The sequence below is a fragment of the Phycodurus eques genome, chromosome 4, assembly GCF_024500275.1.
Source record: "Phycodurus eques isolate BA_2022a chromosome 4, UOR_Pequ_1.1, whole genome shotgun sequence".
Taxonomy (NCBI): domain Eukaryota; kingdom Metazoa; phylum Chordata; class Actinopteri; order Syngnathiformes; family Syngnathidae; genus Phycodurus; species Phycodurus eques.
In genome coordinates this window covers 29110866-29137606 of record NC_084528.1, presented here as the reverse complement: position 1 = coordinate 29137606, position 26741 = coordinate 29110866, and the positions used below count along the sequence as shown (strand labels likewise).

Sequence of the window (26741 nt, the reverse complement as noted above, 5' to 3'; positions counted from 1 at the left end):
CTGTAAAACCCAGGACAACAACCTCTGGTAATCCTACTGTTGTGGTCAAATCTCCCTCTGCTGGCGACCTGAAGAACTCAAAAAACAAACCTGCGCTCACAGACCAAAATGTAGCTGGTGGTTCTGCTGCTGTTAAAGATAGGGCCCTACCCTCTGCGGATCAGGCAACTGTAAAAAAGGCTGCCATTGACACCAAAGTAAAGCCTGCCCCTGCACAGCAAATCAAGGTGGTCATTGCTAATGACTGCGAGTCAAACAACACCAAAGAGCATGAAGTGAGCCTAAAACCTGGTACTCCACTGGTCATGACACATAAGATCAGTTTGATGCCCGGTGGCTGTGCTGGCGGCTGTGAGGCTGAGATGGCTGAGATGAAAAGACGCTTGGCCAGGCTGGAGAGAGAGATGTCCTTGCTGAAGGACAAATGTATGGTTATTAGTTTCCCCCTATACAGTCTCTGCTTTTTTTATGTAACTATGTAACTTTTTTTATGTAACTATGTTTTTGTTTGTTTTGTTTCCCAACCAGGCCCATGTTCTGCAAATTGCCCAAATGATTGTAGTGGCAATGGACAATGTCAGAAAGGAAAATGCATCTGCCAAGAAGGATTCACAGGTCTAGACTGCCATAACTGTGCCCAGGGAGCAGAGTGCAATAAAAGTAAGTGATTGTCTCATGGACTGAGTCACTCAATGTGACTAAACGTGATCTAAAATTCAGTTTCTAATAACAATTCTTCTGCTCTGTTATCTCAGAAGAAGCCAAAGGGATAATCAAGGTAAAAGTGGACACAGAAGCCCAGAAAGTGAACAAAGAAAGAACTACTATCAGGGAAAACATCCAGGAAAGAACCAAAACAGTAGAGCAGGTACAACTGGAGAAGAATGACCAGAAGAAGGGGACGGATGCCAAGGAGAGTGACACCAAATCAAAGTTAGCCACAACTGCTAAATTAAGTCTTTCAAAGGCACAAATTAACCTGGGTGCTTCTGAGAACAAAATTAGAATCAAAGGTTCCACAAAGACCACCGGCCCTACTGTTGGCCAAATTTTGTTGAAGCATGAAGGAAGAAAGCAAGAGGAGGCCCGCAAAGGCAAAACTATGGTCTTTGGTGCTAAAAAGACTGAGTTTAAACTGGTCAAGGAAGGAACCATGGTTAAAACATATTCAAAATCAGATCACCTTAAAGATGAACCTCAAGCTAATGTTACACAGAATGATATAACGAATTTAAATGGAACAGCAAAATTTGCAACAATTCTTACCAGGATTAAGGCAACAAACAAAACTTTAGCTGGAAAAGACAGTAGGGAGCAATCTACACTCATTGAAAAGAATTCAACTCAACCATCTGGGTCAAAGCAGATTAAAAAGTTAAAAGTGGATACTGTAACTGTACACTCTGTTAATGGAAACACTGGAAAACAGACAGGTACTGCAAACGTGCCTTCTGTTGAAGACACAAACACAGATGCTACTAAAACCGGACTAGGGAGATATTCAATAACTGATGTTAAAACTGGACATACATCTACATCAGTGGTCTCTGTTGATGACAGAAAATCAGACGCTAGCAAGACCGGAAAGGGGAGGGATACTGTAACAGGGCACTCTGTGGATGGAAAGTCCGGAAAGGGGGGAGATACAATAACCTTGCATTCTGTTGATGGCAAGACTGGACAAGGCAGACATACTGCAAGTGCACACTCTGTTGACAGTAGACACACAGATGCTAGCAAGACCGGAAAAGGGAAGGATACCATAAAAGTTCATTCTGCTGATGCCAAGACTGAACAAGGCAGACATACTACAACTTTCCAGGCGATGGAGGACAGAAACGCAGATGCTAGCAAGACTGGAAAATGGAGAACTACTAAAACGTTGCACTCAATTGATGGCAAGATTGTACAAGACAGCAATACCACAACTGTCCACGATGTGGATGGCAAGGCAGAACAAGGCAGACATACGACAACTGTGAACTCTGTTGATCGTAAGACTGAACAAGGTAGACATACTACAACTGTTCACTATGTTGACGACAGAAACACAGATGTTAGCAAGACTGGAAAAGGGAGAGATACCGTAGCAGAACATTCTGTTGATGGCAAGACCGGGCAAAGCAGTGATACCATAACTAAGAACTCTGTTGGTGGCAAGACTGGACAAGGCAGAGGTACTGTACACTCTGCTAACGGTAGGACTGCACAAGGAAGACATACTACAACTGTGCACTCTGTGGATGGCAAAGCAGAACAAGGTAGACATAGTACAAATGTGCACACTGCCGATGGCAAGAATGAACAAGGCAGACATACTACAATTGTTCACTCTGTTGATGACAGAAACACAGATGCGAGCAAGATTGCAAAAGGGAGCGATACCATAGTGCATTCTGTTGATGGCAAGACTGGGCAAAACATAGACATCATAACAAGGCGTACTGTTGGTGGCAAGACTGTGAAAGGCAGGGGTACTGTGCACTCTGTTGACGGCAGGACTGCACAAGGTAGACATACTACAGCTGTACACTCTGTGGATGGCAAGATTGACCAAGGTAAACATACGGCAACTATGCACTCTGTTGACAGCAGGAACACAGATGCTAACAAAACTGGACAAGGCAGAAATACCATAACAGTTCACTCTGTCGATGCCAAAACTGGAAAGGGAAAAGATATTTCAACTGTGCATTCTATCAATAACACAGATGCTAGCAAAAAAGGAAAGGGGACAGTCACCCTGAAGAGTCAATACTTAGTTAATGCCTCTGTTGCAGCCACTTCAGACAAAGCTCGAGTATCCCACAGCCAAACAACTACCCATGGCGGCTCTATTAAAACTGCCACTAGGACAGGAGGATTAGGTTCTGTGAAGGTTGTAAACATCTCTTCCCACAGCTTCATCATTTCATGGACAGCACCACAAGGAATGTTCAAGAAATTCACAGTGATCAGAAGAGAGCCGCAAACAGAAGGCGATGAGGAGGAGTATCAGGACTTTGAAGAGGAAGCTTTTGAGACAGACAATATACACGCAGAAAAGAATACAATGGAGGTCCAGGTGCACAAGGAGAGCACGTCTTCTTCGAGTAAAGTTGTTGCATCAAGAAGTCAAGCGGAAACCAAGAGGATCATGCTGGTGGTGCCTGGCAGCGTGCGGTCAGTTGAGTTCAGTAACCTTCGCACTAACACCCGGTATGTCCTGGACATATACGGTACTACAGACGACAGAAGATCCAAGATTCACAGAGTTATTGCAACTACAGGTAAAATCAAAATGCACCACATTGTTACTAGAGTGAGTGAATGTGTCCAACCTGCTCGTCCTTCTCCGTTAGGTCCTGAGCCAGCCACAGATATGCTTTTCAGTAATATAACAGAGACATCACTCATGGTCTCCTGGTCCACACCCAAGACAACAATCACAGGCTACACAATCACTTATACCCGCATTGTCACAGGTCAGTCAAAAACTGCAGAGCATTTAAATGCATAACCATTAGGAATACATAACTCTTATATTATTTATACCTTTTCATTCAAGGTGAGACCCATTCAGTGAACTTGGACTCCCAGAAGACTCATGTGGTTCTTTCCAAGTTGTCCGCTGGATCGTCCTACATAATCACTGTTACCACTACACAAGGCAGAGTCCAGAGTGATGCGCTTGTGTCCATTATCACCACAGGTACAACACAGGTTCCACTCACCTCTGTTCTCACATTGTGAAAGTAGTGCATATTTAGTAGAGTGCAATTATGCTTTGTTTGCAGTGCCCGCACCGCCGACCCACCTCCAGGCCATCAATGTGACAGATACCAGAGCAGTGCTGCAATGGACTCCGAGCATGGGAAAGGTAGACCGTTTCATCGTCAGCTACGAGTCCTCCAAGAGTGAGTAATAGAATTACAAACCTATTGTCATGACTATACAGCCCTACTGACTGCAAAATCAGCTCAGTGATTCTCCTCCTTGCCACAGCTCCTAATGTGACCGTGACAGTGATGGTGTCTGGAAACTCAGTGGAGCACCAGCTGAGAGGCCTGCAGAGAGGCACCGTGTACACAGTCAAAGTCCTGAGCCAGAAGGACAGTCTTCAGAGCACAGCCATTACAACGTCTTTCACCACGGCCAATGGTGAGTAGATGGCAAATTAAGGTTTGGATCAAGCCTGTTTAATCAGGCTCGAAAGAAAACAGAACTTAATATTTCAACATTTCTGTATCCCCTTGTAAGTGGTCAGAGCCAGTGAAGTGGGTCCTCGCTCTGCTCTGATTGTTTGGAGAATTTCCACTGTGGTTTATCACACCTACAGACTGACCTACCAAGTAGTAGGAGAGGAGGCTAAGGTGAGTCATAGTCAATGATTATTTCTCCCAAACAATGAAAGTAATCCATAAAATATTAATGATGTGTATGTTGATACTAGGAGCTTATCCTGGAGCCCATCATCACAGAGTATAAACTGACAGGGCTGTTACCCATGTCACGCTATAATGTTCTGGTAGAAGGCGAGAGAGATGGACATTACACATCAATTGTAACCACCGAATTCATCACAGGTAAACCCAAAACACAAACTCGTCCATACATGCCATTAATAATATTGATTTCACTCCAAACACATTTCATAGGGAGGCTGCGTTTCCCCTACCCGACTGAGTGCTCTCAGGAGCTGCTGAATGGAGCTCTTCAATCAGGGGAGGTGGACATCTACCCTCAGGGGAAAGAGGGCCAGGTCTTCAGAGTCTACTGCGACATGGAGGCTGATGGAGGCGGTTGGACGGTGATACAAAATGATGTTATTTAAATAACTTGAGAATTTACAGAACATGTACCTCCAGAAGCCTCAATTTATGAGTGTGTTTTTAGGTGTTTCAAAGAAGAATGAGTGGAAAGACAGACTTCTACAGAACCTGGAGTGAATACAGAGATGGCTTTGGAAACCTCAGTGAAGAGTTCTGGCTCGGTGCATTTGACGCTCGCTTGAATAATCACTAAACAAACAACCAAATGTCATTTAATACTAGGGTTAGTAGCCTAAATCACTTTATTTCTCCTACCAACAACAGGAAATGAGATTCTGCACAACTTGACCAGCATCGGTCCTGTGAGTTTGAGGGTAGACCTGCAATCCAGAAATGAAACGGCTTATGCTCACTACGCCAACTTTTCCATTGATTCTGAGGAGAATAATTTTGCCCTCATGGTGTCTGGATACACAGGAACAGCAGGTGACAGGTTTTGCTTCAACATGGAAACCATCAGCAAGAACTTAACTGTAATTAACACACTGTCATTCTTGGCCAGGTGACTCGATGAGGTACCACAATGACCGTCCATTCTCAACCCGGGATAAGGACCCAGACTCTTTGGGGATCCACTGTTCTCGGGCCTACATGGGAGGCTGGTGGTATAAAAATTGCTACAAAGCCAACCTCAATGGGCTTTATGGCATCAACACTAATAATCAGGTACAGTCAATTGTTACTGTATGCTTCTTTTGTGTATCTCTTCCCACTGACCAAACAGAATATTGTGGTTAATCCAATGCAGGGAGTGGTGTGGATAGACTGGAAAGGTAAAGACTCCTCCATTCCCTTGACCGAGATGAAGTTCAGACCGTCCAGGTTCTCTCCTGCGACACATGGCTAAGGATTGCGCACGCTCTCAAGAACTCCAGATGAAGGAGGGCGTGTCGTCGTTGTTGTATGTCACTTTTCACCAGTTTGTTTTGTGAGTGTGTTCCACTCCCTCAGGGCCTCATCTTTGTTGAGCTCTGCAGGGATGCATTCTGTTACATTTCTACTTTTCTGTCAGGCCCACCCAGTTCAACAGGGTGACGTTTGACTCATCTCACTACTACTGTAAATACGTATGCACTGTCTCACTCAGTTGTCATAAATGTGGGTCTGATGTGGACTGGTTTTACATTAAACACATCCTGTTAAAGGAAAATGAATGTGCCCTCCTTCTTTGTATAAAACAAAAACATGGGTCGTTATTCTGTCATGTTGCCAAGCGCGTGTTATCAAGGCCTTCGCTGGGAGACAGATTTTGATACGAAAGAAAACATTTAGACGCCCTTGATATGAGCGGCAAAAAGACACACACATGCATGCCATCACGATGAGAGATGCTTTGGATCACTATAAATGGCGCGAGAAGTGCAATGAAGAGCTTTCTGAAGAGGAGCAGTCTGACAGGAGACACAGGATGCCGACAGAGGTGGTGGTGTTCGGTGTGGGAGTTGCCCTCCTCATGCTGGTGCTAGCGTTCCTGCAAACGTTCTTCAAATCTGCACCAAGAAACAACTCTCAGTGTCCCAAAGGAAAAACTCCACCAGGTAACGATTAGCATAATATCCGATGAAAAGCACATTCCTGAATTCCATTCTTTTCGCCTGGAAACAGGATGGATGGATGGATGTTTCCAAATGAAAGAGTGTAATATGTAATGTTTTTTTTTCAGAAAACAATTTTGAGAAAAATGCCTTTCATTGGACAGTGACGCTATTCAGAATTCCCATGAATCACTGTTAGACCAGGCAGCTTTTTTTTTTTTTTGTCCGCTTTTTCCTCCTTTTTCTTCTTGTTCCATCCCAGGTCCCTCCAAGCTGCTTCCTCGTAGGCAACATGATGGAGTTAACCCATGACCATCTGCCAATTCACCTCACCCGTCTAGCGCAGCGCTACGGACACATCTACCAGCTTAAATGTGGAAATACTCGTAATCACCAACATTTACTTGCTCGCTGCTTTCACAAGTGACCTTTTTGTTTGTTTGTTTTAACATGCAGAGTAGACACACGCAAATATATGTATTTCATTCTTTTCTTCAGGCATGGTGGTTCTAAACAGCAGTGAGGTCATTAGAGAAGCTTTGGTGAAGAAATGGTCAGACTTTGCTGGGAGGCCTGTTTCCTTTACAGGTGAACCCGCCAGACATTTATTTTCTTGACAATAATAATAATTCTATTTAATGTAGGCAGCACAGCGGAATAGTGGTTGGCCTCTGTGCCTCGCAGTCAGGAGATATAGGTTCGAATCTCAGTTGAAACATCTCAGTCACTGTCCTTGAGATACTCAGATGATCTGTTCGGTCAACTGAGGACTTTTAATTGTCGAAAGGCGTAAATGTAAGACGCGCTATCGAAAATGGACGGATGGATGATTTGATTTGTGATTGTGAAGGAAACGTCGTGTCTGGAGGAGGGCGCTCCATCTCTCTGGGAGACTACGACGACGAGTGGCGGGCCCATCGTCGCCTGGTCCACGGCGCTTTGCTGCGATGCTGCCATCACTCTTTGCACGAGGTGATTGAAAAGCAGGCGGCGCATCTCTGCAAGGTAGGTCCGCGCAACACCACAGCAAAAGAGAGCTGCTGCTGGTGATGAACACTAAATTCTACCACGATTGGGCCATCTGAAATTGACAGTGTCTATTAAACTTAATTAATCTAATTAATTTCATTAATCTTTTGCAGGTTTTGAAGGCCTATCAAGGCAGTGCTGTTGATCTTTCTGAGGATTTCACAGTGGCGGCCAGTAACGTGATTACCACTTTGACTTTTGGAAAGGAAGTGAGTTGTGTCCTTTAAAGGGGGTCGGTTGATTTTTTTTTTTTTTAAATGGACAGATGAGGTTAAAAAAAAATATATATATATATATATATATATATATATATATTATTATTCCTTTTTGTAAAATTGTATGTGTCATAATACATTTAATGATGTAAAATGGTTTAAACAGTAGTCAACAAGGGGGCATGACAAAAAACTGCTCATGGTCTCCATTTACATTGTAAAATGCATCCATGAGTGGAAATGCAACTATTTCATGAACAGTAGAAGCATTGATCTTTATTGTAGCTGGTGAATTGTTTCAGTATGGCAAGAGTTCTTCAGAGCTGCAAGAGTTACACAACTGTCTGAATGAGATTGTTGCTCTATGGGGCTCTTCTTGGATTTCCGCCCTGGACTCCTTCCCTTTGCTGAGAGTCAGTAACAAAAATACAATAATTTAAAAAAAATTGGTGACGAACCAACATCAAGAAAACAATCCTTTCATGTGGAATGTCATCTGTTCTCTCCAAGAAATTGCCCAACCCCATTTTCTCGCGTCTCATGCGAGAAGTGACCAAGAGAGACGACATCATACGCAAACACCTCAACGACTACAAGGTCAGCGTTAAACTGCGTCATTGCAATGCGGTTTGTTTTGAGAGCTCTAGCGGGGTACATATTATACAGTTTCATTTACCAATGTGTTTCCTTTCATTGAAACGACAGCACCCCTATCCCATCTCCTCACTATTAACATCCTTAACTAAACAATTAGTCTTCATCTCTTGTCTTGTCTTTTGTGCAGTCACAAGACAGCAAACCCGAAGGCACCATCACAGGCCACGTCCTCCAGGAACTCGACACAGAGAATGGAGTGGTAATCTGATCTGGTTTTATGAACCACGCATTTACACTTAATCAAGCATTCTCACAGATAAGTCCAGAGGTAATTGGACGGTGACACTGGTTTTATGTCAGTATCACTTTAAAGTGCTCCTCATCGAAATGGAGCAGAATATTGAAACTCTGAGGTCTTATAAGTGGCCAAACATTTGCACACTTACCAGTACAATGACAGATCCCTCCAAATGTGTTTCCTTCATTTTGTATGATTTTTTTTTGATTGGATGTATGTGATTTTGGCATGTCCCCCCACATTGCTCTGCTAACTACAGTCACATGACCATATTGAACATTTTGCACGTGTCCCTGAAACCGCTGTCCACTCTGTCATTTTGGGGTAACTTCACCTTTAAGAAACCCTCTGCTGTTTTCAGTGACATTACGTCTTGCTTTAAGGGAGGCGTAATAAGTGGATAGTAGCAAAATTAATAATGATTATTATTTGCATCCTATAATGAGTGAGGTTAGATATTGTCAAGCCATGTCCACTCTGTCATCGTGAAATATCAATTGATATAAAACCTTTCAGAAATTAAAAATGTATTTGTTAAACAGTACACAGTCAACTTGCTAACTGAATCGTGTTGCTAAGTGAAGGTCCAATAAATGCTAACATAAGCATTATCATTGTCCACCCTGTCAGCAAACTCACATATTTTGCTGTTTGCATTTGCAGTACATTGTCTGTTGCAGTTCATTTACATCTCAAAATTAATAATAATATAGTGTGGGAGCTAGGACAAATGTGTTTGCAGTGCCCGGTACTTAATATGATGACTATGAAGTTCAATGGAAGATCTAAACTTTTTCGGGGGTCATACGAGGGCGTTCCAAAGGATGATTGACTCTGACGCTTGTCGATTGTTTTATTTCAAACTGCAGTGGTGCATAAAATCAAACGTGGTGACTGTGCCCAAAAAAAATAAAAAAAAAAAAAAAACATGGCCTTAAGCGTACTGTATGTGGTTACTGTGTTGGCTGGCAGTTGCTGACGGACACTCATGTTCACATGGCCACGGTGGACCTGCTCATCGGAGGAACAGAGACCACTGCAGGCCTGGCTCAACTGGACCGTAGCATTCCTCTTGCATCGACCAGAGGCAGGTTACTTCAACATCTTCATCCTTTGACACGCATGCGGTTAATCTCTCCTCTACTACTGTATCCATCAGGTCCAGACTCAGGTCTATGAGGAGCTGTGCACGGTACCAGAGGGTCACTATCCCAAATACAGCGAGAGGCACAAACTCCCCGTCCTGAGCGCCCTCGTCAACGAAGTGCTCCGACTCAGGCCCGTCGCTCCTCTGGCCGTACCGCACAGAACCGTCCGAGACAGCAGGTCAGCACGTTGGATGCACGCAGCGACAAAGAAAAGTGGTTGATAGATTAGATTACAACGTAGATTAGATTCGATTAAACGGCATTGTTATTGCACGTCACAAGTGCAAGGCGACAAAATGCACATTGCTTCTAACCAGAAATGCTGAAGTGATTAAATGACTATGATACAGTATATGGATAGAATCAAAACATAATAATATACAGATAAGTGTATGAAAGGTAGATATTTATCTTTCGCAACAAGTACAGTACGTACACGCGATGACTATATTATGGTTAGTGACCTGTATGACAAAATGTGCATTTGAAAATATGATAACGCTGTACCGTATGTGCAATGAATCATTTTGAGAGGGAATGATTCGACACTAACATTCATTGATTTAACATTGGAAGGATGATTCTAATATTTCTAATTTACTTCACACAAATACTACTAATACTTTTCTGACAGTGCAAATCTAAACTGAGCATTGCTTTTTTGTTGCTGTATGTAAGTTGTTGTAAGTATTGGCACTGAAACAGATTGCATTGAAACATTTAATACACACACAAAAATACAATTGTCTTTCGGTATTTGTTATATTACGCAAGTAAAACTGTCAATCTAAAAATATATATTTTTTTTTAAACTATTAATCAACAAGAGATTATGATTCTAATATTAGCAGTGAATACAACTTTGGGGGAAAAATACATTTGTCTTTTTGATCACTTGAATGAAAAATGAAATAGCATCCGTATAATAACTATGTGTGTAGTATGTTACACTGACATAGAACTCATGCTCCAATTGCTAATGATATTGTACGTCTATAGCATATGTACTGTAAAAGTTGTCCAAGAAAACAAATTGGGCGGCATAATAAGGTCAGCCTGGGGAAAGATAGAAATGATACTGATATTGAATTCAAAAGCATGATTAATACGTTATGCTGCATCTCCCTACGATACAGTGTCATGATTCAATTCCATTTAATCCCTCTGATTTTAAGTGAGTGCATCCTTGTGTAGCATTGCAGGTTATTTCATCCCGAAGAACACCGTGATCATTCCGAATCTTTTTGGAGCTCACCACGATCCTTCGGTCTGGAGCGAGCCGTACAGCTTCAAACCAGGTGCGCTTACATCTTTCTTTTTATATTACTGGATATTTTACTCCCGTTTTCCGCTAGTGCTACTTCAAAAGAGTTTGTTTTTTCAGAGCGCTTTCTGGAGGGAGGAGACGCTTCTCCTCGAGCCCTGATCCCCTTTGGAGGGGGGGCTCGTCTCTGCCTGGGGGAGTCGGTTGCCAAAATGGAGCTTTTTCTGTTTACGGCCTATTTGCTGAGAGATTTTCACTTCTTTCCCGCTGATGCCCGTCTGCCTGACCTGAGGGGCGTCGCTAGTGTCGTACTCAAGGTCAAGGCCTACAAAGTTATTGCATGCTCACGACCTGTTCACAGTAAATAAAGCCTTGAACTGTTTGAGTATCTTTAAATTGTGTAACGTAGAATCATTAAACATTACACGCCATGCCATAAATGCTTGGAAATACAGACCAGCATCCATTCACTATTAAGGATTTTATGTTTGTTTTTGAAGTCCTTATTATTGCAGTACCATCATTCTAAAGTTTGATTCATGCACCTTTTTATTTCACTCAAAATAAACAAGGTATCAAACACTGGATCTTATCAATGTTGTTGTGTTTTAATTCATGCAGTATACTGTGTGCTTAAAAAAAAAAAAAAAAAGAAATAAACGTGGCAGTGCATTTCATCAGCGCGCTCCATCAGTTAGACAATGAAGCAACGCTACTTACTTAGTAGTTAAATGACACATTCACTTGGTACATGATGATGCGCTACTTATGATCATATTGTACAAATGTCATTGTTACTACTGTTTTTTTTTTTGAACAGTAAACGCCAGTTGTTTTTTTTCTTTTCTTCTTCAGGGCACATTTAAAAGGGAACAATATTGCCACTTTGTGGAGAAAACACAGCATTACAAGACTGTTATCTGATGAAATTGTATCGCAAATGCATTTGTCCCTTTTGCTGAGCAGAGGTGCCCTGCGATTGGCTGGCGTCCAGTCCAGGGTGGGACAGGCACACCTGCGAGCCTAATGAGGATAATCAGTTAAGAAAATGCCTTCTTTTTTTTTTCGATTGCTGTTGCATCATTGGACGAAATGCATGTCAATCATTATGGCAGCACAACTGGCTGTGGTTTTGATGCTCGTCAGTTTACAACCCCAATTCCAATAGAGTTGTGTTGAACATAAAGAAAAAACAGAATACAATGATTTGCAAATCATGTTCAACCTATATTTAATTGAATACACTACAAACACAAGATATTTAATGTTGAAACTGATGAACTTTATTGTTTTTACCAAATAATCCTTAACTTTGAATTTTCTCGAACTTCGAATAATTATTAGCACACTTATTTCAACCAAACCAAAAATAAAATAATAATAACTAAATAATAATAACAATTATTATTATTATTAAACTATGGACTTACTGATTATCGCTAAATGAATAATTACTGGGTTGTCTTCAGGTAGCCTTTTCCAAGTCATTTGCTAAAAACATACCTAAAGTGTCACTTTTATTCATTCCAATATGCTTTGGTATATATTATACGCTAGCAGCTGCCTTTTTCCACTGGATTCTATAAATGTATACCAAAAAAAAAAAAAAAATAGTTGTTGTCCTTATGAAAAACTTGTCTTGTTAAAGGCCGTCAGATCAAGTAAGTGTCATAGAATTGAAAGTGTTTTGGTGAAAGTAACTCGGAATTAGTGTAACACGTTAGATTTTAGAGACGGTATTATTGTAATCACTTTCAAACATAGGTGTTCTTCCATTTCTAACGTCGTACCTTTTCCTTAAATTTCAAGGTCACGAACAGTGCCCGATGAAAAAATACACGGTCAGTTATCGCCGTGTTTAATATTCATTTGATTGTTTTATATTTATGGTTTAGAAGCTTTGATCAAACAAAGATTCCCTGCAATAAATACATTACGACGACATTATCGACGTCGTAATCCGAGGACCTCCTGTCTTACATTTTTAAAGGATCTTGACCAACACTGTACATCACAAATGTTCAAAAGTGTGACTTTCCTATAATGATGTCATTTGAAGAAGTTCATTTGAGAAAGTTCCTACATGCCTTCACTAAAATTGAAAATAAATAAATAAATAAATACAACATCCCAGCATGCAAACGTGTGCGTCTTGTGCAACACAAGTCTTGTGAAAAAATGTGAAGGTTTGATTGCAGCTTTAAAACTAAGAGAAGTTGACTTCCTCTTCTAGCTCAGTTTGCAGAAGTAAACACCAGAGCACAAATGGACGGCAGCGTTCAAGGTTGGTTATTTTACTATCCCTCTTTAAATTTGCCTCACAACTCATCATTAATAGCAATATGGGTGAAATATCGACTCTTTGTTGGGGGCAGGCGGCAAAGCGTATGGCCTCCTCAAGTCTCACCAAGAGGAAAACCTGAACGCCATCAATGAGGCGAGAGAAGTCGACAACACAATGTTAAAGGCCTGGGGGAAAAAAATAAAAATTCATGATTATTTTCTTACCGTAGGCTTTTCTGTCCGATGAGCAGTATGCAGAAGTGGAAGACCTCGCATTCAAGCTGGACATGTTTAAACGTAATAATTTAAGACTCACCGATTAACTGCAAATATTAGGATCGGTCGGATTCGAAAAATGAAATGTTTTCTTACCCTCCAGAGAAATACATGGAGTTTGATCTCAACGACAAAGGGGACATAGGTAAAACTTTGAACACATGAATTACGATCCCAGAAGTCATCAGAAATGACCATCATTTGATTTGTATTGCTTCTCTTAGACATGATGGGCTTAAAGCGAATGCTGGAGAAACTGGGACTGGCCAAGACTCACCTGGAGTTGAAAAAGATGATGTCGGAAGTAGTCGGAGGAGAATCCAAGGAAACCATCAGCTACACGGATTTCTTAGATATAATGCTAGGGAAAAGACACGCCATTTTAAAACTGTGAGCGGAACTGTGGGCCAATTTGTCCACTTAAGGTCCACACAGTAGTACACGCATTTACGATTGTGATGTTCCCGATTGCAGGATTCTGATGTTTGAAGGCGGGAACAAGGAGGAGAAGAGACCAGAGGGACCAGCTTCTCCCAAAACCTTCTCGCAACTACCCTGAAGCACCTTTCACCATTAAACTCCATAACTAATACATCATAGGTTCTCCTTATTATTAGGGACAGGCAATATAATCGACTAATATGGCCGATTGTGTGGATTGATTCATCTTGTCTTGGCGTAAAAAGGAGTGTACTACTTGGCTTGAACCAGTTTGTGTAGTTGATTTTCTTTTTTAATTATACAGAGGCTAACTTCTCTATGACTGTGAGGAATGTTAAAATGATAATTGGGTGTACAGTGAATAATGTCACCGATGGTGACAGTTGAATCCTGAAACAGAGTTTTTCTATGTTAGTAGGCTCCAAAGTATTTTTGTTTAGAAAAAAAACTTACTTGTTGTATCATTTCAATCTGAATTGTCTTCTCAGATTGGCAAGTGCAAATTTACTACGCCGGTCCCCAACAAACCGTACACTACTCAGGTAAGAGTACTGTTACTATAGAATATTATTCAAGTAAAAAAGTAGTGCTCCAAATGATTACATGTAAATATGTTGGCATTAGAACTACTCTGACAAGTACAATTTATCCAAAAAGTAACGTTAGCCAATATAACGGAGCAAATGTAGCGTGTTACTACAAACCCGTGCCTAAAACATATCAAATGTGATGGGCAGTGAGAAATCATCTGGTCTACTGTTCAACTGCACAAGTGACGTTTGGGAGCTCTTTTGAATGAAAGACGTTCAGAAACAGAAAAGAGGAAATGCTTGAATAAAACCACTGCTCAGAGTTTCAACTGGGATCCGTTTGGCATTTCAACACACAAAATAACGAGTTTTTAATCATCTCTTCAGCAGTGGCCTTGAACTCATCACATCCTATGTCGGTGTTTAATATTACAGCTTGATGATGAACAAAGGCCTTGCGCGTAGTTACCAAATCACTTTGAAATCATGGATGTTCAAAAAACATTTTTAAATATGTTGTTCTCTCTACTGCAGTGTTATTTGTAGTATTTAAATAATAATGTGCCGTGGCACAGTGAGTGGGAACGACTGCTCTGTAGTATCTACAGCAGCGTTTGGGGAACATTTATTTTATACTTTGCATGGTATAAAAGTGTACAGAAACCATTAAGAGACAGACTAATGCTTATTTTATTTTATTTTATTTTTTAATAAAAGACAAAGATGAATCATAAAGCAACAATATTTTCCACCATCTAAAATCTATTTTTCCCATGTGAAATTCCAAGTTTCTTCTGGGGAGGTTGCTGTTGTTGTAGCTACCAAGTTTGCGACCAAGACGAAGAAACACGTGGTCTAAAAGGGAACTGGTGTGTTTGACAGCTTCTATCTTCTACAGAAAAGCACATTAGACAGCAAGTGAGAGCAAATCTACTCGGACTATCTGGTAAAAGGCTTTACAAACTTTCTTGATATAAACTTTGTGACATCTCTAAATGGAAGCCTGGAAATCAGCTTTTTCCTTGAAACATCACAGTACATGAAAATCACATGAAACAGTTGCTACTTTACAAATAATTTACTGTATAGTAGAACATGTAAAAAAAAAAAAAAAAAAAAAAAAAAAAAAACTAACAAAAGAAATTGTGCTCCTATGACAAAAAAAAAAAAAAGCCACATTTACCAAGACAGCTGCCTTCACCTTCCACTTGCGCTTCACTGAGACGAGCCACAAGCGTAACGTGTTCCCGCAAGAGTTTAGTTGGAAATTGTACAAAAAGTTAAGAACAATATTCGGTCAAATGTGACTGTTTTCCAGCAACGTGAAGACAAAATGTATTTCCCATTAAATGTAAATAGGTAGGAGGTGAGGGCATAGGGTGGGTGGAAAATATGATTAAAAAATGTATTATTAAAAAGAAAGCTTTTTGAATTAACCCCCATTTTTTTTTGTACACATTCCTCCGAAATTCTCGTGAGAACAGGCTCTTTCAATGTATTGACTTCACACGGCTGAAAATGAATGTACATTAAAGGAGGGACAGATATAAGTGTATGGACATTCCTCATACATTCTGATTGAGGTCTGTGGTCTTGCAAAGTACATTAAAACCTGAGAGAAACAGACCAAAGCTTGAAACGTGTATCAATGAAATATATTCAAAACATCATGGCTGAGGGAAGCACAATGTTAATGAATGGTGGGCCGATTAACATGACGTTGAGGAATTGAGTAAGAACAAATCATGGAAGAAAATCTTCAATAGAGACCGCAAATTTAGACAACAGCACAATTTAAGTCAGTGAGGGATATGAATAACTTAAAACATTTCGATTTGTACAAACACTATAAAAGCATTAAACCTATAAAATAGAGAAATATGTCAAAATAGATCAAGTTTTAATTCAAACTTTACAAGAACATGTAGGCTACAGGTGGTCGGCTGCTCATAAAAGAAGCAAATTTTGGTTATATTTCCTGAGTGAAACCAAACAGCTGTCCGAATTAGGGCACAAAATTATATTTATGTTTGAATCATTGTACATCAAGTACACGATTTCATGCAACGTTTCTCCTGAATGTAAACAACCAGAAAGAAGAGTTCCCTTGAGAGTAGTCGCTACGTTCCAAGTAGTACCAAGGGAATGAACGCTGACAATCAAAACTAACTCCGAAACAGTGCCTTGGTGAAACGAATAATCATAATAATAATAATAATTAAAAAGGGAAGTAAACATGTTTAAAAGCAAACATATCTGCTACAATTGGAAAGAAAGAGAAATATGTTTTAAAACAATGGAAGTGGAAGTTCTGAGAAGCTTTTCAAGGTTTGAGGTTTGATCAGCACGATGCAAGCCCTCCTCTAACTTTCTATGAACAGCTCAAACCACAAAGAGAAAGAAAACAAAACACGATCTAGTCAGACTCTGCTACTGGGTGCACATTCATGAGATATGTGTGCGTGCGTCAAAGAGTGGGTCAGTCAGTGTGTGTGGCGTACGGCACTCTGACCGAGGGAAACGGGAGATGGGCAGTCAAAGGAGGAGCTGCTTGTGGTGCATCGGTTACAATGCCGATGCGCCGCCGTCTTTCCCCTGCGAGAGAAAACCCAAATTCAGTCAAGGCCAAATTAGAATCTATTATGATTATTATTTGTCAGGATTATGCTAAAATATATTTTCCCCAACCATATGTAGGACAACCATCAATTTGGCAAATTGCTGGTTTATTCCCACAAATCCGTGACGTTGCACAGAAGATGCTGTGAAATGTATTCGATCGCTCACACCAGACGCTGACACTAAGGGTGTTGCGCTGGAGGGCAGACCGTGTGAAATTGCACAGTTGCGGTAATAGCCCGATTCACTGTGTAAAATGTAAAGGCGGAAAAATGTCTTCTGTTATGGCTCCAATACGGCAAATTGTCCAGGAGCTCTAAGAATCAAATCTCGGAGGCTAAAAGAGGCTGTCGCGTGTTTTATGGAGATTAACAAAATACTGAAGCCACTCCTCTCCTCTCAATCATGAACAAAATTATTTCCTGTAGATTCTGTAGATGTGGCGTTTTTCTGTTCCGACATTTTTCTCAAGCCGCTGTGCCTCCCCTTCCTCGAAAGTCATGGCTCACGTTGCTGATAGACCATACAGAATATGGATACTCTTTGTAAGATTGTCTGATCATTTATGACAAGCAGTGCTTGTAAATTACTATTATTATCTCTTATTTAATTTGTATAACTCCCTCTAAATCCTCCTTTTCTCTGGTATGGTCTGAAATTTGAGACAAATATTTATCGACGGAAATTTTTGAATTATGTCATCGAGTCTGCCAATGTTTTGTTTCACGAATTCATGTGCTCGTTCGGTGAATGAAGCTTTGTACCTTATCCTGATCAACGTCACTGTCAGCAGTTATGACGATTCTTTTCTCCACACGAGTCTCTGAGGAGCCACTTTTCACAATCTATTTTGGGGGATAACGCAAATAATGACCATCTTAAAAATTTAAAACACGAGAACCAAAGCGCAGATTGAAAAAAAACATAAATGAGTCGCTGACCTTCGAGATGTGTGTCGTGGTAGTAGTGACGGTGGTGCCACTGGTGGTTTCTGAGGTCTGAGAGATGGAAACTGTGCTTTCTTTTTCCTCTTCTGTCCCATCAACTGCACCCTGAGAAAGACAAAGCCAAAAAATGAAAAGGATATTTTGCGCGGTGGCTCAAGAGCGTGCAGTGAGAGTTCATTATCCAATTTTACTTCATTGGTCCAAAATTGATTAATTTACTTTAAATGAATTAATATACAGTGGTGCCTTGAGATAGGAGTTTAATCCGTTCAGTAATCAGTAAACATGCTTGTAATTGAAAACACTATTTCAAATCATCTTTGCCCATAGAAATGAGTAGAAATGCCATTAATCTGTTCCACCTCCCGTCGCTTACCCCGAAAAAAAAAGATTGATTGTAAATAAAAAAGCACTTTATAATATTTGAATTTATAAAAACAGCAATAACATAATTCAATTGACTATAAAGAATTACGGTAAACAGTTTGTGCATCACGATTTCATTCCTCAATCCAATTCAATGTGCTGTTGCCCTCTTTGGCCACCGGGAGGCAGTACAGTATACTACAGTCTGGCAGACACAAACGAAGAACAACCTTATTTTCTTTTATTACTACTGTGAATAACTCAGTAAAATGCTGTAATAGTATTTTTTCGTAGAGGGCAAATAACATATGCATGACTATTTTTGTATCTGTATCCGTTTTGTTGTTCTACAGACCGTGTTCGAATATCCATTACTTTAAAGTTTCTAAAATAGCAACTATCGATGCAAACTGTTAGCCTGTAAATGGCCTTTTCCCATATATGTTAGTATTGAGCTAAACTGACTCTCATAAGGCAGAGCTATGTAGTTGATTAATAATTGTCAAGTTGAAATAATGTCCTGTTTTTAAAGGTATAAACATTTTAGGTTTTTAAAGAAATCAGACTAATCAAATAAAAAAAAAAAAAATCGAGATTAATCAATTATTAAATTAAAACTTAGTTGCAGCCCTAGTCCAAGTCTTGGCATCCTATTTCAATATATATACTTTCTTGTGACTTTTTTTTTTTTCAAACTATGTGCATTGGGTCAATAAATAGTCTCTACTCAATGGCAACATTGAACACCGTGCTCATCAACCATTTTACATAAAAATGCATGTGACAGGCACCATTTTTGCCCAATGTTGACATAACAACTGCGAAGGACACACAAAAAGTGAACATTTTCTAAATATAGCTGGAACCAGTCTTCTTTCACACTTTGACAGACATGACAAACAATTAACTATATCTTCATTGTAGTTCACTGAGAATGATCATTTCATAAGCATCAACCGGGTACGGGACTCGGTCACCTGGACTTATTCCGAGCAGACCTACTCACAGATGGAACAGAAGCGGGCTAGGCCTGTGCTGGAGCCCCTACCTTTGCAGACTCGTAGGTGACGGTCTTGGTTGGGACGATAGGGACCTCTGTGGTGGAGATGCCACTGGGTAAGGAGTTGGGGACAGCTGTGATGGTGACTGTCTGGGTCTGCACCAGAGGGGGCTGTGGATGGGAGCATAGCCCCGTGAGTGGCTGTTGAACCAGACACCTTGTACCCCACAGCAAACCTTTCACACCATGCATGCCTTTCTCGGCCATTCCCAGAACGGGTTGATTCAAAATGAAACAACCCCTTTTTCGAATCATTCCCTTTCCATCACCAGTGATTACAAAAGGAAAGCAGAAAATATGAACCAGGCTCCCGGAAATGAAACAAAAGATGACAGAAAAACCAAGACGGTAAAAGAAAGTCAGCCGTTTCGTGGCGGCGTACAGAGCACCATCACCATATCAGCACCACTGTGCAATGACTCTGCAGCATCGTAAGTAGTAATCATCACGCATGATTTGCTACAGTGCCGCAGTGGTGAGAAAGGTTTGGCAAACACTGAAATAGCACAAAGTTCAAGAGAGAGACAGAGAATAAGCCTGAAGGGGACGGGAGGCTACCTGGAAGCTGCGTATGACCTGTGGACCACCGCCCCTGAAATAGGAAGCAGGGGAAAATCCGACTTTATTCCCAGAGTGCTCCGATAATCTGGGACATGAACCTTCTGCTTTCTGGGTCTCATTTAAATATGTACTGCTGGGTTCGAGAGAGGGAACCAGATGCACCATCTCCACCTCTGGCATTGGCACCGGGGATGATTCAATCACCACAAGTGTTTCCTGATCACATGACTTGTCAAAAGGAACTCTGGGAGCCGCGGCACTATGACAGAGGCTCACAGCGGGACTGGTCTTGTTGGAAAAGCCCAAACTCACAGGGGTTTCCTCGAGTGCAGCCTTGGTCGCTGAAACTCTGCACAGCGGACTAATGCGGACGCTCTAAAAGAAAAAAGAAAAATGCCAATCCATTTAAACGATAACAATGTGAAAACACTGTGTGTACTGCAGTAGTACCTTTGCCAAAGGTCCTTGAGTTTAAATGACACGCAACATTGAAATGCTACGTCTTAACAAAACGTGCATGTATAGCAGCCGGTGTACTGCAGTGACCAAATTCAATTAACCCAAGAGTCTAAAAGTTAACATGACACCAAACAATACAGGTTGAGATGAATATGTTATTATTATTGGGACAAAGAATCCATATTCATGGCTACTACCAAACCTATTTCTGTACACCGTATTTCCTCAAACAGTGATTTACCCAAATGCGGAGTACCAGGCGTTGGACTGCAGTTTATATGTGCGCACTTCACATAGTATAGACGGACTTGCCTGATTACTGCAGCTGAAGCAGATGAGAGCAAACTCTCTGGCAAAGTTGTTTATTTAAGTTTGCACCTTCTCCACGGCTGTAAGAACATGCTGATGTCCATTTTGTTTAGTATGTTTTATGAGGTGACTTTCAAAGACAGTACTCATGGCTACTAGTCTAAAGAATAAAGCAGTGTTTTTTTTCAACCAGCATAGGATTTAATGTTTACAAAGAATGTCCAGAGTCAAAGGACTAACTGTGTTCAGTTTTTTATCATATTGAATTCCCTGGCGAGTTACACACTGTCCCACTGCTATAATGTTCACACAACTGATAGGTGTCCTGCCTTTACACCTGTGGCGGAAACGTTAACTAAATCAAGGTGCCGTGCATAAAACAAACTGTACCACTTGTTAGAAATGTAGCTATAGTAAATGCTACAAGATACTTTTTTCCTGGAAAGGAAAAATGAGACATCTATGTGAGGGGAGGTGTTCTTGTTCGAAGAAGAGAATACATCCGCTGATCAATTGCGACACTGCGTCTATTAGAGCAGAGCTCACTATTTGAGGACGTACAGTACACTCCACAAGACAATAGTTTAAAAATAATAATAATAATAATTTTAAAAACTTGTGCTGCTACTTGGTTGCTTACATCAGACTTCGATCTACCATGATGATAAAGCCATGTGTTCCTTAGCTTTTCTGGAGTTACACAAACACTGTAACAAATGGTATTTTTTTTTTTTTTTTTTTTACTTTTTCTTTCACTAACCGGGTGCTCATTCACTTTTATATACCAATTAAATTTTATTAAACATCTTGACACATGATAAAATGCATACCCAAACAAATACAAAATGCATGAATACACAACCAGTGACATGTAAATGGAATGCCTTTATTCTTTGGTCATGCACAAGTACTCATGCAGTTGCTATATACTGCCTTGTCCAACATTAGAGAAAGATATAAAAAAGTTTAAGTATTACAATTTAGCTGCCTCGTGGATTTTGATGAATGTCTCAGTACACCAGAACGACAAATCAATATCCAAGTTTAAATACCACCATTTCTCTCATTGGTCAGCTTTAAAATGACTTTACTTCACAGTGTGGATAAAAGTAGGTAAAAGAAATGTGCGTCGGCAAGACGCGAAATTAAAATCTAGAATTAAAAAGAAAGTCAGAGAAGATGTAAAAGAGTGCTGGACGCAATTCCAGTTCCAATCAGCCCGTTTAAGAATTGGTAACATGTTGAGAAAGGGAAAAGGGGACAGTCTTGTTCCGTGAAGGAGAGGGGGGAAAAAATGGTGGCTTCTCGTGTGGAACGGAGGATGAGCAATGAGGAATGCTATGGTGATGTCAAAGAGTAGGCGGAGGACGCAGAAGAGAAAGCGAGATGGTAAGGTGATGGGGTTCTGTCTCCGCAGGTCACACTCACGCCTGTATGGGACTTCCAGAGTGCAGACGGCCCCTCAGCTGCGTTTGGAGTAGAAGTCTAGCAGGGGGCCGCGCGGGAGGCGGGTGACAAACTGAAGGGGGCGGGGGGAGCAGGGGAGAGAGATGAGAGGGAGGAGTTTGGACGGCCATTGAACTTGCAAAAATGCCAAACGTCAATATTGGAAACTTTGAAATGTAGATAACATGGCAAGTGTTTGGGTGATTTCGATTGCAGGTCATGTTATTCCAAGCATGGAATTTCTAGCACATGCATTATAGCATGCAAGTTGTTATTTAATTTTTATTTTTTTCACTTCCACGTACTACATCTCACTGAAGATTGAAAAGACAGAGCCGTCCTCACTTTTACCATTCCAAGCAAGAAACCGACATCTCTACATTGTTGACTGTACAGTTAAATAACTGTTCTTTTAAGTATGATACATAACAGCTCACTGTATTGTATTCGATTAGTTTGATCTGGCTACATTTGTTTTGATTCTCCTGCTTATTACAGATAACATTATTAAGTTGGTGCGGGTTCTCCACAAAAACAGATGCGTCTTAGTGCAGACATTATGCCAGCAGTTAAGAGGGAGCTATACGAAAAAGTATTCAAAGTCAACCTTCATCCATCTGAAAGATGATGGTGTGATGTCTCGGATCAGATAAGGCTAATGCAAGATACAATTGAAGATTTCCTTCTATTCTGGTATAGACTTAGTTACTGATTTGGAGTGTGTCTAGAGGGTAAAAGCATCTAGCACAGTTGTGAATCAGACCTTGTCTCTTCAGGAACAAACAAGGTTTGGAGAAAGCAGCAGTGAAGTGTAAAAGTAGCGGGGGAAGAAAAGAGTGCAAAACAAAAGGCATAGAAGCAGGAAAAAGTAGGATGAAGGGAGCAAGGAAGGTAAACTTTGTTCTGTGTGAGAACGTGCAAATCTTCTGGGGAGGGGCGGGGTCATATCCTGTTGCCATGCGTGACTACGTCTGTCAGCATGCGATGTGGACATGTCAAAACATCTGATGCGTGTGCGATGAAGCATGTCGGTGGAAAGCGCAAGATGCCTCATCCACATCGGACTTTTGACCCAGTGAGAATATACAAGTGCAGAACCTATTCAACCAGTCCAACCTCTATTCTTCATCAGATCATGCTCATGCCTCATCTTACATGCTATTTATTGCCATCAATAGGTCTGAACATGCGCACGTAGTCCAATACCATCAAACTGTCAAACAACCAAGAAAGCAACCTGGAGGAGCCTCATCAATTACTATGCCATTTTAGACTATTGGTCACATGGAACAGTGATAAAAACTGGAAACAAAATAAAATAAAAATCATCCAACTTGGACATGGATAAATAGCACAGAATCAAGTGATGCTTTCCAAACACACAACAACCTTGACAGCTTTCAAGCTATGAGCAGATGTCTGATATCTGATGACATGGCGCATGCATATACAGTATGCATCACGTTTTCTGTATTTGATTCAACGTGTATGTGTTTCTCTTTTTCGTTTTATTGCCCTGTTGTTTGGTGTGTGAGACTTACCCCATCGGCACTGGGCTGGCCATTGACACCCAGAGTACGTAAAGGTGAGTGCGTGGACAGACGCTTGTCCCATTCACTGGGCCTGGGCTCAGGTACAGCTTCCATGAAATTCCTCTTCAGCTCGCTGATACTGGCGTGATGCCTGAGCAGGTCCTCCTGAGGCTTATCAAACTCCTATAAAGCGAGAGGTCAGGTGGTGGGCGGGCAGTACAGTGAATGGAGAGAGATGATTCAGAAAGGTCGGCCAAAATAAATAGAGGGAAGAAAGAGTGAAAGAGTAAAAGGAAAGATTGAGAAATATGGAATATTGGCAGTAGGGCAACAAGGAAAGGATCAAAAGGATGGAGGGAGGGAGGAAGACAATCAGACAGTATTACATTTGGCAATTGTTTGAATAAATATGATTGATTAAGCAAAAGCAAAGTTAGTGATTTAATTTCGACAAGCAGATGAGCCACATTTGAGATATTCTAGATTATTTGTTTAACATTCTCAATCAATAATCATACTAAATGCGTGATGCAAGATTTGTGGCTTGTTCAATTCATGATATTCCGAGCTGTGCCATGATTTGCAAACAGTTGATTGCGAAGCTTTAAATCAGACGGGTTAAGAGCGCAGCATGAGGCTTGCAAAAATCTGAACAACAACTGCAAATCAGTAAGTAAGGAAGTGAAAACTGCAGGTATGACTCAGGTGGCTGAAGGTGAGGCTTCAGTAAAGAAACAAAACAAATTTGTATTTAACACAAACGAACCAAGCAGCAATAACAATGCTGAACATTTAGCATCAAGTTGATTCTATGGATGTGCAATCACACATAATGTAGTCAAAGTTTTAGTAAGGAACTACTGTTAAGACCTGTTAAGCATTCCCCAAGAGCAACTTCCCCAACTGTAAATCCTTAAATGCATAGCAACACAGCTGTATGACAGCCTATAATTATTTGAAAGTTCAATTCATAATTTATCATAATTAACAATAAATGCAACTTCAATTAGTAGATTCATTTTAATGGCAAAACTGCAGAGACTGTCAGGGCAGTGCATCTCAAGCAAATTAGCAAATGAGATGACGAAAGGATGCAAAGAGAAAGGAGGAGCCAACTGATGGGCAAATGAAGCTTCTGTTAAGCACTGAACCACTTGGGATAACTTTGGAAAACGGCTTCATTACTTGAACCATCAGTCCCAGTGACCGCTTCTGGTGAAAAAGCAAGGCTGTAGTGGATTGAAAACATTTTTGCTTTTAAAAAATGTTTGACACACACACACACACACACACACACACACACATTGAATATCATGTTCTACACTGGACCTGACCTCAAAACATGTTAAAAAAATATTTTAAAACAAGACATTTTGTCCCAAAAATTAGTTTAAAAAAAATAAAGAAATAAAATCTGCCAATACAACTGGTATGAATTGACTTTTTGTCTTTTTTGTCTTTTTGTCTTGGTGAAAATTTTGGGTCAAAAAAGTATAAACTGTCTTACTTGTAAAATAAGTACGGAAGATTGATAGTTTTGGCCAAAAAATTTCATAGTTGGGGTGTGCTTTTCTAACTGCGGCAGGGGGTGGTTATGAGGGATGGGGAACACAAATATTTTGATTGAGGTATATTATTTATGAAACACTTGGTCTGAGACAGTTTCTTTTTTTCACTCACAAGTTCTCCAGATTTGGAAAAGAATATAATATATAAATAGGAGTCAGAAAAAAAGTGAAAATCTCTTTATGGGAATCAAACCTCTAAGACCATAAAATTGTTGGATTGATGCTCTACCAACTGAGCTCGCCAGGTCCTGTATATGGCTATACCCATTACTGAACATACACTCAATCCATATATAAATAGATGAGGATAATGTGATAATTGTGACTACAGGAAAGCACGCTGGGAAACAATATCTAAACGCAACAATATAACAATATCTAAACGCAACAATATCTTTTTATGGTGCGATATGAAGCACTGATGACACCCAAACTCTAAATCCCACAATGTAAAAAAAAAAATCCGTAAAGATTTGATTTTTATCTTTACTATAAAGCAAAATGTTTCTTTATACATTCACCTTTAGAGTTTAAGTTGATTTATGTTGGTATAATATGGTATCCTGTCTGTTTCCGTTAACATTGTGAATTGAAACATCAAATTAAAAAAAACAAAATGATGATGATTATTATATTACTGTTTTATGTTCCATATTTATGTACAGAACTTTGTTTCAGCTTCCCCTTTCTTAAAGTGTTCTATAAATGAAGTTGAGTTGAGTTTAAAAAAAAAAAAAGAAAACATTTCATCTTAGTCAGTTCAATAAACGTTTATCCTGTTTGGCCTGCGACTGAAGTGTGCTTTGAGTTTTGGACCCGTGTACAATTGAGTTTGACACCCCGTCTAGATAAAAGAAAAATCTGCGTGTGAAATCGGTTTTGCTTGGTGCCCCTTACTAGAAGGACCGTTTTATGGACTGTAAAATAAATCATGAAAGGTATCAAGACTAACAGCCCTATTGGTAGATGCCTTTAGTTCAGTTGCACTCTCCAGGAACAAGTGGATTAGAGTTGGCACAAACACACATTTGATTAGTAATCTACACAGCCAATCAGATGTGCCGAATGCTGATGCGAGTTCAAAATCAAGCCATCATGCAAGCGTGATATGAAACAGCAGCCAGTGCACCAGAGAGCAAGAAAACAAATCGAGAGACTGACATCTCCAGTAGGGATACAAACCTCCAACATTAAAAGGCTATGTCTCATATAAATTGAGTCACCCTCAATTTTCTTAGCTCTTTTCTGTGAAAAATAAAAAGAACAAAAAGGGAGGAGTCAAGGAGTCAGTTTCCTATGACGGTAGCTACATGTCGGACATGCAGATTATGATGTTCACTTAAGTGTTAATTAAAAAAAAGCTGCGAAGAGTCGACATGCAAAAAAGCTTGAGGCTAAGGGACGTAGGCTAGTAATAAGGTTACAGACTACAGGTATAAGTCCTCTA

General features: G+C 40.3%; 4 protein-coding genes across 18 annotated transcripts in view; 3 read left to right on the top strand and 1 right to left on the bottom strand.

Moving 5' to 3' along the window:
- Positions 1-73: 73 nt before the first annotated feature.
- On the top strand, positions 74-5858 carry tnxba (tenascin XBa). The gene is made up of 14 exons (XM_061675827.1): positions 74-426; positions 529-660; positions 756-3269; positions 3342-3464; positions 3548-3691; positions 3777-3896; positions 3985-4140; positions 4240-4352; positions 4433-4565; positions 4638-4789; positions 4876-4972; positions 5076-5237; positions 5314-5477; positions 5560-5858. Exons 1-14 carry the CDS (start codon positions 306-308, stop codon positions 5656-5658), a joined length of 4230 nt encoding a protein of 1409 aa, XP_061531811.1. The 5' UTR covers positions 74-305; the 3' UTR covers positions 5659-5858.
- Positions 5859-6132: 274 nt separating this feature from the next.
- On the top strand, positions 6133-11449 carry LOC133402194 (steroid 21-hydroxylase). Its single transcript, XM_061675826.1, is given in 13 exon segments — positions 6133-6350; positions 6611-6732; positions 6845-6934; positions 7197-7351; positions 7489-7584; positions 7893-8003; positions 8101-8187; positions 8375-8446; positions 9458-9532; positions 9534-9572; positions 9645-9811; positions 10828-10931; positions 11018-11449. Coding segments are annotated over 13 exon segments (1584 nt in total). The 3' UTR covers positions 11266-11449.
- Positions 11450-13096: 1647 nt separating this feature from the next.
- Positions 13097-14167, top strand: LOC133401764 (allograft inflammatory factor 1-like). The gene is made up of 6 exons (XM_061675130.1): positions 13097-13181; positions 13273-13334; positions 13411-13477; positions 13560-13601; positions 13681-13846; positions 13931-14167. The coding sequence occupies exons 1-6, from the start codon at positions 13163-13165 to the stop codon at positions 14013-14015; spliced, it is 441 nt and encodes a 146-aa protein (XP_061531114.1). The 5' UTR covers positions 13097-13162; the 3' UTR covers positions 14016-14167.
- Positions 14168-15116: 949 nt separating this feature from the next.
- Positions 15117-26741, bottom strand: part of LOC133401760 (uncharacterized) — a 33007-nt gene continuing 21382 nt past the window's right edge. For 10 of the 15 annotated variants that reach the window (XM_061675112.1, XM_061675118.1, XM_061675123.1 and 7 more), the window contains 7 exons: positions 26477-26539; positions 23736-23909; positions 19978-20355; positions 19408-19530; positions 17988-18098; positions 17811-17891; positions 15117-17022 (listed from right to left, as the gene is read on the bottom strand). In XM_061675112.1, the coding sequence (XP_061531096.1) occupies positions 16993-17022; positions 17811-17891; positions 17988-18098; positions 19408-19530; positions 19978-20355; positions 23736-23909; positions 26477-26539 (960 nt within the window). In that variant the 3' untranslated portion in view covers positions 15117-16992. Of the gene's footprint in view, positions 17023-17810; positions 17892-17987; positions 18099-19407; positions 19531-19977; positions 20356-21620; positions 22268-23735; positions 23910-26476; positions 26540-26741 lie in introns of those variants that run through there. The other 5 variants (XM_061675117.1, XM_061675121.1, XM_061675124.1 and 2 more) reach the window with 4 other exon arrangements.

Excerpts from the sequence above, each read along its gene's own strand:
- tnxba (XM_061675827.1), top strand. The coding sequence starts at position 306 with ATGACACATAAGATCAGTTTGATGCCCGGTGGCTGTGCTGGCGGCTGT. Across the intron at positions 3,692-3,776 it reads TGTGTCCATTATCACCACAG|TGCCCGCACCGCCGACCCAC; the intron begins GTACAACACAGG and ends CTTTGTTTGCAG. Across the intron at positions 4,973-5,075 it reads CAGTGAAGAGTTCTGGCTCG|GAAATGAGATTCTGCACAAC; the intron begins GTGCATTTGACG and ends TACCAACAACAG.
- LOC133401764 (XM_061675130.1), top strand. Across the intron at positions 13,478-13,559 it reads CAAGCTGGACATGTTTAAAC|AGAAATACATGGAGTTTGAT; the intron begins GTAATAATTTAA and ends CTTACCCTCCAG. Across the intron at positions 13,847-13,930 it reads AGACACGCCATTTTAAAACT|GATTCTGATGTTTGAAGGCG; the intron begins GTGAGCGGAACT and ends TCCCGATTGCAG.